Source organism: Seriola dumerili, unplaced genomic scaffold (genome assembly GCF_002260705.1).
Source record: "Seriola dumerili isolate Sdu_G_001 unplaced genomic scaffold, Sdu_1.0 BDQW01000200.1, whole genome shotgun sequence".
Classification (NCBI taxonomy): domain Eukaryota; kingdom Metazoa; phylum Chordata; class Actinopteri; order Carangiformes; family Carangidae; genus Seriola; species Seriola dumerili.
Window position 1 is genome coordinate 1,092,173 of NW_019174455.1, and position 11,519 is coordinate 1,103,691.

The following is an 11,519-nucleotide window of genomic DNA, read 5'->3' on the forward strand; positions in this document are numbered from 1 at the left end:
AAGCTATTGAATCATAGCGAGAGCACTCAAAGACTGTACATGAATGAGTTCATAACTGAGATAAACCAAGGCATACTACTATAAATTTCTCCTGTACTTCACTCTGACACTATTAAAATCTGTTCGACAGTAAGACTTTTACTTTGAAGGTGACACAGGAAGTAGCGGTATATTGCGTGTGCTGTAACGTCACATTGTTATCCCGACTGTTGACAGATCAACAGTCGTCTCTAACTTCGAGCCACTGAAAACCGAAATACTGAAAACAGTATTTCGGTTTTGTTTCCCGGATACTGGAGCGACTGTCGCGGGCTGTGAGAGTCGGTGAGTCCATGAACTGTTGACATCATGTTGAAGGACGTTTGTTCATGTTTCTGATAAAACCTGAGTCTGAGTTAGAAAGTAACAAACGTCCTGTCAGGGAGCAACAGGCTGACTGACTGTAAACCTGCTGACAGTGAGCTCAGGACACTGACCTCTGTACTCTAACTCTACATGTCTGATACATTTAGTGATCAGGTACAACAGTTTAACACAACACGTAGGAATTTGATACAATTATTAATATTTTTTTTATTATTTAAATAAAATTCACAGTGGACATCACTGCTCTCTGTTTGCAGACAGTGAACAGACTGAACCTGGAGCTGTGTCACTGTGACAAGATGAACTGTTTCCCCCTGGGTCTGTTCCTGATGTCGCTGCTTGACTCTGGTGAGTGAACAGGTTCAATGTTTATTGGGCAGTTGAATAGCTCAGATACCATTCTCCTGAACACACCCACCACTCACTGCTGCGACTGCCCTGCCAGGTGTGTCTTTGTACCTTTGCACTGATGACCTGTTACCTTGTTGCTCACACAGTGCTCGGTTCCCTTGGTGCTCCAGTCAATGTGACTGTCGACTCTGTCAACTTCCACCATGTACTGCGCTGGGACCCTGCACCAGGCACCAAACCAGGAACAGAGTACAATATCTTCCAGAGGTACTTTCCCTCTCCACCATCTTGTTATCTGTCTCACTTTCTACCAGAACTCTTGAGCCTGATGCCATTTTCTCTCTGTTCCGTCAGTCTGTGGAGTCTGTACATTCTGTACATTTCTAAGCACCCAACATACAAACTGTCTAATACAGAATTTATGGTCTAAAGGAATAGAGAATAATATTAAATTTAACTGATGTTTTTTACTTTATTTTATTCAGGCAGAGTTCTTGTATTTTGACATTTAACATTAGAAAACTATTTTTTTATTAAACAATATCTCTATTGTCATTTTCAGACAGAGTTATTTTGGCAAAGCACAGATGACAATAAGAAATAAACCATCACAATAAATGAACTCACTCTTTGTCCCTTGAGATAAATAAGGTTAAAAAAGAATAAATCAACCACAAAAACATGAAAGATGAAAATAAACCAACATAATATATAGGATGAGAGGAGGTCAATACAACCTGCTCATTATTTCTGTAAGGTGTTTGTTAACTACAGGTTATGTAATGAGCCGGTCCTCTCAGGGAGCATGAATGATAATTAACCAAACCTTCACATGTAGAGTGATGAACTTTAAATGAAATTAATTCAAAGCACAGAGTCATCACCCAGGCTATATTATAAACAGTTTCAAGAGCAACTTCCTGTTTCATCTCTAACCATTTCCTGTGCAGTGACAGAAGTAGCAGTAGGTCAGATGAGCTCACTTTCACTGTTTTCAGCTGAAGCTAATCCGTCTGACCTGTCGTCCTCTTCACAGCCTGTGTGATGCTCTTCTCATGTTTGATGTTGTAACGTTGTGTTGCTCTCAGAGCTTCACTGTGTCTCAGTAGATAGACCTGATGAAGGAGTTATGTCACCAAAGAGGAGCCTGACACAGACACAGCAGCTGACCACAGAGAGTTCCCAATAATGGACAGTTTAGATCAACTGAGCAAACTTAATCTGCTGATGAAGACCCTGTGATATGGTCTATAGCTCTAGAACAATGAGTAAGTCGACCATGAGTACAGATAGTTTTTGTTCTATACTTGTGGAGGATTACAGGCTATTCCTGCCCCATTTCATGTAGTCATGTAGAAAAATGCTGAATGTTCCTTTAATTAAGTAAAAGCTAAACCTCATCTCATTTTAACTTCTTATCCTTGGTGTTACTCTGCAGTCCACTGGATATCACACCTGTGCAGTTACACACTTAAGTTTACAAAGATCTATCTGGATATTTTTCCTATATAAACAAACATGTAAAATGAATATATTTGATTTACATCAGTGCGAATTCACATGATCTTATCAGCCTGTCTGAACCCCAGGATCAACAGCATCCTTTGATTTGTTCACATTCACAGTCAGAACTGGGTCTGTGTAATAATCTGTGGTTGACCTGAGAGCCTGCTTTGATGGAAGATCTGACTGTGGCTGAGGCGTCGTGTTTGTTTCCATCCAGTGTGTGTTTGATGCAGCTGTGACCACAGAGAGGCCGGCTGATGCTTTTAGAGGAACCAGGGATTGGGATGCTCTTATTTGACTTTCAGTTCCACATGATCCAGTCTTTGTTTTGTCATTGTGAAGTTTCACAACTCATTAATCACACTGCCTACACTGACAGAAATGAATACACACTACTTATTTCATGACTGGATTTGACTTGAAACAATAATATGATAATGTTTCTAAAGTGTTGGTCACATCTTCACTGTCTGAGTGAATCATGAAGGAGCAGTTTGATAATATGTGCAGATCCACTAACAAGTAATGTGTGTGTCTAAGTCTGGTCTTACTCCTCTGAGCCACAAAGCTTCACTGTTGCACCAGGTGACAGCAGATGTGGATTAATTTTCTGCTAAAAATAGTCAAATGCTCTATATCCTCCAGTTTGAGTTACATTTGCTGAAAACTCCAGGTGCTGCTGTTTTAGGACTCCGTTTAAAAATTAAACTACATGTGTGAGCTGCTGTTATGCTCTACTTGCTCAGCACCAACAGCAGACTGACAGAGGTAGTGACTATGATTTAGCAACTGTGTGCTGCCAACTTCACCATGTAAACTACTTGATAATATGTCAGTTTAAAGTTTGTTTGTGTTCCTGTAAGAGACACAACATCAGCTTTTGCAGGTTTACTCATATTTTGACTATAACTGAGAACCTTTGACTGAACACTGACTCACTCACTGCATCGTTCAGATGAAGATCTTGATTAGAGGGGAGGGACATCACTGCCAACCGTAGTTCCCTAATTTACACAGTTTATAACCACTGCAGTGGTTTATTTAGATATTTTCTTTCCTTTTCTGATTTCAAATATTGAGGATGTTCAATCTAGACCTAAACAAACAGGCGTGTCAGACCTGGCCTAGTGGCCTATAGGAAAGTACACCAGCTGATTGCCATAAACAGCAGCAAGGGATCAGTTCCTAGTTCCTGCAGGTGAAGGTGCAGCTTTTTAAAGGGGGGCTGTCAGGAGATCTATAAGATCATCTATAAAATAAAAAAAGGATTGTTGTTGTAAGAGTGGACTGAGATCATAGGTTTCACTCAGCCTCCTCAGACCTTTCGCTAGCTACAGTAGAATGAAGCTCATTTACTCCTAATGGAGAGTGTTTAACCAGAAACTTCAATATGTTGAATGAAGGTAGGACTGAGGAAGATCTAAGTGCTGGGACCAGGTTTGCTGTGTGTGTGTTTTGGTGACAGGATCAGACAGCAGCAGTCAGAGTATGGTCCATCTACTCCCACAGCTCTGTCTCTGTTGTGGTTGTTTCTATCCCATAAACAAGAACAGCCAGAACAAGCTTCTCCTCAATTGTCCTGGTTACCAGGGTGACGAGTCCCATCCCATCTGCTTGGTTGCTTGAAAATGAGCGGCAGTGACGACACTAGCACCTTTCTGAACAGTTCAGAGGTTTTCAACAAGAAGCACGAAGAGGAGGCCACAGACACTCTCTCCTAACTGGGAACAATAGAAGAAATGTTGTTTGGACACATTGCCTCAGGCTGTTTGAGAGTACATTACTACTGTACTTCTCAGTCAGACTCAGTTATACATGTTTGTCATCTGCACATATGTGGGCTAACAGTATCTGTATACAGCCTCAACACTGATAAAGGGGGTTTGGAAAGAGGTAATTAATATGGTCTCAAACATTTGATCTGAAGATATTTTTATTTCATGTTCACTGGATCTGTCTGTCTGTCGTGTCTTTATGAATATGTGCGTATACAAGTCAAACTACTGAACTGCTATGAGTAATGAACTTCTGGAGTAAAATATGGCACATTGTTTGTGATTGGAAAAAGTAAAATAACACAAACTACATGTTTATGAAGGAATCTGGAAATCAGTGATGTGGAAGTCATCTGAATGATCGGTGTTTCTGAATGTAAAAACAGTGGTATAACTTATAAAACAGGTGTATCTTTAGATAAGCTGTAGAGGTCCACAGTGTCATGGGTCTGGGCAGGTTAGATGAATCAAGTCCGGGACCGTGCACACAGTACAGAGGTCTATATTAAATCTGCAGTGAGGATCTTTTGTCTCCCCCTCCTGACAGTCAGAGTAATTACATAGCACTGTTGAACAGAGAAGGGTCCAACACAACAATTCATTATTTAGGTATAATTCCAAATATTTCACAAATGCCAACCTGTCCAAAAGCAGGAAGGAGACATCCGTGTCCAGTCCCTTCTCTGTCAGGCTCTCTAATACCAGTGCGACTCTGTTTGTCACAGTCGGACAGATCCTGGTGGTCCGCTACATTAGCTGGCTGGTGGAAGTTTTTGCAGTTTTTACCAGCCACGTCCATCTCTTCACCACTTCCTTGTTCAGACCGTACTCCTTCCTCTGAACACTGAGTTTCTTTTTTATCTGGAGCATCTGAAACTGTTCTTGGATGCTTCCAAGGTGATTCCACCATAAACTCCTCCATACACCCAACTGCTGTTGCTGCTCCGCCTCCGTTGCTATGGTTCCTCCCATTTTCTGCTCTGGCAAACTTGCTGGTTGATGTAAAATGCATCACTAACAGTGCGTAGTGCGGGAAAGTCACCACAAATTACATAGGGATTTACCTAGAGCTGAGAGGCGGAGCCAGCACTGAGTGAGCTTGGATGTGATGGATGTTTATTTATTTGTAAAATTCCCTCACTGCAGCTTTTAATGGGTGAAATTACACCTTTTTATTGTGTAATGAAGTCCTTATATGTGGGTGCAATGACTTGCTGGAGGTGAAAATGCTCATTGACTGCACAGTCTTGTTGTCCAGTCACATTTCTGGTAGTATCATACAATGGTTTGCAATGGCTTTATTTTGTGGGTCTTTACTCTGAGAGCACAGGCCTGTCTGGTGTTGTAATGGCTCATAACTCTTCTTTGTTGAAAATCATGCACATTGCTCTACTACAAGCATGAAATTTGACCTCTGTTTCTCACTGTGCAGGTTGCGGGGGAAGAAACAGAGAAAGGTTCTGAACTCAACAACAGCATCATTGAAGCTGAAACTACGCTATGACAGGACGTATTACCTGAGTGTCCAGGCATCCTACAACCAAACCCTGTCTCCAGAGTCCCACAGCATCTGCTTCACCCCGTACAAAGACAGTATGTCAACATGAGCATCTTCTGAGTGGCATGTTGTCTTGAATGACATGTCTGTGTGGACTCACAGTCAACCAGGTCATAGTTATCCAAGAAAAGGTGAATTGAGGGCAACAGGACCTAGCTGTAGAAATTGGAAGACGCTTCATGTCTCATCCCAGAGTCTTCTTCAGTTCTGACTGACCAGGTATTTAACTTCCGTGGGCTTGTTATCAAGGTGTTGCAGGTGGAGATAAGTGTTGTAGACCTCATCCTCTGACCTTCACTTTTTTTTTAAACCACCTGTCCTCCCTGTCTGAAACATCATCCTAAATACTATCCCTCAGCAGAGGGGGATGTCTATGACACCACTTATTCTTCACCTACAATGGAGCACTAACGAAACAAGTGACATCATTCAGGGGCCTTGATAATGAGCCCACAGAAGTTAAATACCTGGTCTCCTTACCAGTCAGTCAGAACTGAAGAAGACTCTGGGATGAGACATGAAACGTCTTCTAGTATCTACAGCAAGGCCTGTTGCCCTTGATTCACCTTTTCTTGGATCACTATGACCAAAGATTTTCACACTGAAATGTCTAATGAATCAGAACTTGCCCAAATTAAAAAATAATGTGCTTTTTTTCTTGTGACCAGCCAAAATAGGTCCTCCAGAAGTGTCTCTGGCCGGTTGTGGAAACTGCATCCAAATGAACATGTCCCTGCTGGAGCCCGACAGTAGAACAGGGATCGAGGACATCTACAAGTTCTATGACGTTCATTTCATTGTTTGGTGGTGGAGGGATGGAAATCCAGAGGTAAAAACTCTATTTTGTCTCTTTGTTACACCTCAAATTTCTTCTGCTGATTCTCAACTGTATTGTGTATGAATATTACACTCAGTGATCACTTTATTAGGAACAGCACACTAACACTCGGTAGTTACTCAGTTCTTGGATCCACCAGATGTTGAAACTTTCCTTGCAATTGTATAGTGCTTTCCTAGTCTTTCTGAACACTCAAAGCGCTTTACAATTATTGCCACATTCACCCATTCACTCACACTCATACATCACACTCAAACACTGATGGAACAGCCATCAGGGGCAATGTGGGGTTCAGTATCTTGCCCAAGGATACTTCAACATGCGGCCTGGAGGAGTCAAGGAAGGAACCACTGACCTTCTAATTAGTGGAGGACCCACTCTACCTCCTGAGCCACAGCCACCCTGATTCATCAGCTGCATCAGCTGAGATTTTATTCACAAAAAAAAAAAACTATTATGAAAAACCGGCAGTAGCACTGGGTAACTCAAACTAACAGAGAAAGGAGATAATCCTAACTAAGAATAACCACAAAAAAAGGAGAAGATCACTATCAGAATGACCAACCACTGAAGCTCCACGCAGCTCTCTCTCAAGGAGGGCCAAGCCTCCCCACTCCGTCTTCCAACTCCAGCTCCTGATTGGGAACTAGGGATAGCTGTGCTGAGCCACCTGTTGGAGGAGAGGGGAGGACAGAGGGCACACCAGCACACATAACACCATGGCATGTAACAGTGACATGGAGCATGATCCTGCTGGAAGGAGCCATTAGAAGATGGTGAACTGTGGCCATGAAGGGATGAACATAGTCAGCAACAATACTCAGATAGACTGAGACAATCAGACCATGATTGATTGGTACGTTCCCCACACCATCACACCACCTCCCCCAGCCTGGACTGTTGACACAAGGCAGGTTGTCTCCATGGATTCAGACGCTTACTCAGCACAAATCCAGATCCATCAGGTGGTGAGTCTGTGTCCACTGCAGCCTCAGGTTTCTGGTCTTGGTGACAGGACGTGGAACCTGATGTGGTCTCTGCTGTTGTAGGTTGGACGTGTTGTTCACTCTGAAGCTTCTCTGCTCAGTACAGTTGTACAGAGTGGTTATCTGAGTGAGCGTAGCCTTTCTGTCAGTTCCAACCAGTCTGTCCATTCTCCTCAGACCTCTGACCTCTGTCATCAACACTGAGCTGCTGCTCACTGGACGCTTTTGTTGTTGCTCCATTCTGAGTAAAAACTCTACAGACTGCTGAGTGTGAAAATCCAGGAGATCAGCAGTTTGACAAAAACTCAGACCAGCAGTCATGTCACTGTCAAAGTCACTGAGTCACATTTTCCCTCATCAACAGAAGATCCTCACCTGGATCTGCTGCTGCCACATGATTGGCTGGTTAGATAATTACATGAATAAGCAGGTGACCAGGTGTTCCTAATAAAGTGCTCAAAGGGGGAATGTTCACATGGAGTACTGAATTAAATGCATTACCTCTAAACATGTGTATGTAACAGAGACACAACGGGTTAACCAGATATTTTCCAGCTCCTCTCTCATTGTTTCAGTTCAGAGTGCTGGGGACACAGATGAATGGAAATTATTTGAATTATATTTTTTCTCCTCTAGCATAAGATGTCTCTGGAGACCCGAAACAAGAGTTTTACTCTTGATAACCTACAGGAGGGCGTGAAGTACTGTGTACAGGTGAACACACATATCCGTGTGAATGGAAACACTCAGCCCTCCACCTCAGAATGCATCCTTACGGGAAGTGTGGAGCACAGAGGTGAGCTGAGCCTTCAGAGCTCATCATTGTTATGATATAACGTTAAGAGACCGAAACTTGAAGTTCGTGGGCTTTATTTTTGTTTCTAAAGGGGCATGGTGTGAAGTGCAGTGTAGTTAGGACCCAGACCTCTCTCCCAGATCAATCCCAGATCGCTCCTGGATCAATCCCACGTCACTTCTAAATTAATCCCAGATCAATCCTAGGTCAGTCCCACATCAATCCCAGATCACTCCAAGATTAATTCCAGGTCAATCCCAGATCAGTCCCAGATCAATCCCAGGTCAATTCCAGTACAATCCCAGATCAGGGCGTGACCTGGCTGGGAGAGTCACAAGTGAAGCTTTGTGACCAACTGAACGGGGTTTGGTCTGAGTCAACGCTGCTGTCCGTGATAAGGGTGGATGTCAGATTAATTTAAAGTCCTAGAGAAGATGATCATCCCCTGAGTAACTCTGAACCACATGCTCAATTTCACTGTCATCAGTTTGTCATTCAGAGATCAGATTTATTCATCTGTTTGATTCTGACCTCTTTGTAATGTGTTGATCATTAATGCTTCATTTACTCAGCTGCTTATAGACATTAGGTACAAGTTCATATCCTTGCTTATCACCAAATCCTGGTCTTATGGGTTCTTGGTGTACCTGGATATGTAGTGGAATCAGAAGGAATTCATTATCATACATTAAAGGGTTCTGATACCGTCTGGAGTTAGATACCACTGTAATACCAGAAGTGGTAGGAAATAACCTGAGCACACACACCCTGCACCTGCATTAAAATAAAAGACCTATGTGTTGGTCACATTTTTTGTCAGGAAATAGCACCTATAACACATCCAAACTGAAGGATGTATTACTGTGTGTGTGTGTGTGTGTGTGTGTGTGTGTGTGTGTGTGTGTGTGTGTGTGTGTTCAGACCCCTTTGTTATAGGTATAGTTGCTGCTCTTCTGATTATAGTTCTGGGCCTCCTGATGACCTCTGTGTTTTGCCTCCAGTACACTGGACTCATTTGTAAAGTGAAGGCAACGTTGCCCAGAGCAATAATCGTAAGAATCATCCATCCATCTACACAGATTTGAAAAACAGAATTTTGAACTATACCTTTGAAGATTTGAACTTTGACTCTGTTAAGCCAAATTACAACAATATCTTTCCTCACTGACATGATGTCTAGTCTTTCATCAGAATTGTTGTTCCCTTTTTTCCACTCTAGATGGCTCTGAACCAAGGCTACACCCTGACACCAAAGAGGACCATCCCAGACTCAGTCTCCATTAGCTCAGAGAAGGACAAACAGAGGAACCACACCAATCCCATAATGCCACATCCTAATGAGGATGAAGATGAGGAGGAAGAGGAGGAGCTAAACGTCTACATTGACAGAGACGCACAGCTTTCCTCAGGGGAAAGTTTGTCCTGGGGCTCTGGTAATGTGCCGGTGAACAGCGAGCTAGGTGCACCAGGGGATTGTGGGAGTCTGACAAAGACGTTGTCAGCTGAGGTGGAGGTACCAGACGCACAGCATGAAGGTGGGATCCCACATCGGGGACTTGATGAAGATGAGACCAAAGCAAAGGTTTCTGTCATGCCTGAGGAGAGTCAGACTGGAGTCCAGGGACATGTCATAGGTGAGAAAGAGGAGGAGGAGGAGGAGGAGATGAAGGAGGAGGTGTTTGACAGCTCCGGCAACATCAACCTATTCTCAGTCACCCTTGCCGCACTGGATGCGGGCGAGGAAGAGAAAGAGGAAGAGGAGCAGAATACAAGAGACTCTCTGACAGACCTTCTGAGACTAGGTGATCTGGAGGCTGGACAGCTCACAGTCCAACACACAGACTCACAAACCGATTATCAGAACACACATGGTGCAGGCTACATCAGAACCTGTGAGACACAACATGAAGAGGAGGAGGAGGAGGAGGAGAAGAAGGAAAGATTCTTTGGATATATGGCACATACATGATATTTAGCTCTGATGTGTGTTAACAATTTTTTATTAATAACAACACATTATCTGACGACACTTTACAGGTCGGGTCATGATGTGTGTTGTGTGTTTGGGGACCATTTCTTCACAGTGGGCCTTCCTTTTTTATGAAGGAGAAATCTTTGATATGGTTAAAGAGGTGGATTTTGTTTTGGAGGTCTGACGAGGACATAATGCATCATTCCATTTCCCCTGCAGTTACAACAGCACTGTAACCTTGTACACATCAGTAGGTCCTGAAGGCAGCAAACTCATCACATCCTTGTCCTTGTAACCATTTACATTCATGTTCATCCATAATAAGAGCTTGCATATATTGGACCTATTGATACAGAAATGCCTGAAGAGTCAGACGAAAATGCAAAATGTAAATGAATCCACATTTAATACAGGCCTTTCACACAGCAGCCATTTTGACTTGTCATAGCAGGGGAAGTACATGTAGGGTGAGGGGCATTTTGACATTGTGGGAAATTAAGAAAAGACCTGTGTTACAACTCTATACTTGACACTATTTCTAACCTGGCTCTGAGTTTGTAATGTCTACATACTGAAACATGTGATGTTGATGTAGATATAAGTCCCAGAATGCTGTGCACATCTGTAGGAAGTAGAAATGGAGGCACCATTCACAGGTGCAGAATTACACTCCAAAGGCAGTTTGACTGGTTGGTGAACGTGTTGTATAGTATCCTGTAAAGTATGTCGATTTTAATTATGTAAGCAGTGTAATATAATTACAGTACATTCATTGTGTATGGAACACAGTAAAATGAAGGACTTGACCTAGAGGAGTCTAACTTTAAAGCTCTGACATCTACGTGCTGAGTACATGACGCTGTCATGACGTCAACATTTCATGTACATCACTGACGTCTCAGTACAGCGCAGCTGGGCACACACACCGAGCAGCCTCTCGTGATGACAGGCTCCTCTACTTCTCCTAGGTCATGTGATTTTCTGTCAACAACCTCCACTGATGGTGCCTTCAGGAACCTCCAGACAAATTAAAATTTCGTCTACAGCCAATTTGAAAGAGCAAAAACAGAACAAAAGAGCAAAGCATAAGCATGATAGTTTTAGAGACACAAGCATGAGAAAGCTGTTCATTTTTTATATTTATATTTATATTTATATTTTATATTTGTAATGTAACCATCACAACAGACTGCTTTGTCGCACGTCCTCTTTTTTAGTTGTATATTTCAACAGTTATTATTTTTCAACAAAACACATTAATTACCCGCTCTTTACCGCCGGATTTGTAAAATAAAGTGGGTTCTATTCTGTTACTGTTGTCAGTTTCTTATGTGTCAGTGTCCGGTGCTGCTCTGGTTAATCAGTTATCCT

General features: G+C 42.6%; 1 protein-coding gene across 1 annotated transcript; it reads left to right on the forward strand.

Annotated features, from left to right (window-relative positions):
• Nucleotides 1-219: 219 nt before the first annotated feature.
• Nucleotides 220-11,458, forward strand: LOC111228081. The gene is made up of 8 exons (XM_022753875.1): nucleotides 220-324; nucleotides 624-714; nucleotides 864-984; nucleotides 5,431-5,591; nucleotides 6,225-6,385; nucleotides 8,017-8,176; nucleotides 9,098-9,228; nucleotides 9,396-11,458. Exons 2-8 carry the CDS (start codon nucleotides 666-668, stop codon nucleotides 10,143-10,145), a joined length of 1,533 nt encoding a protein of 510 aa, XP_022609596.1. The 5' UTR covers nucleotides 220-324; nucleotides 624-665; the 3' UTR covers nucleotides 10,146-11,458.
• The last annotated feature ends 61 nt before the right edge of the window (nucleotides 11,459-11,519 follow it).

Excerpts from the sequence above, each read along its gene's own strand:
- LOC111228081 (XM_022753875.1), top strand. The coding sequence starts at position 666 with ATGAACTGTTTCCCCCTGGGTCTGTTCCTGATGTCGCTGCTTGACTCT. Across the intron at positions 715-863 it reads GATGTCGCTGCTTGACTCTG|TGCTCGGTTCCCTTGGTGCT; the intron begins GTGAGTGAACAG and ends TTGCTCACACAG. Across the intron at positions 5,592-6,224 it reads CTTCACCCCGTACAAAGACA|CCAAAATAGGTCCTCCAGAA; the intron begins GTATGTCAACAT and ends TCTTGTGACCAG.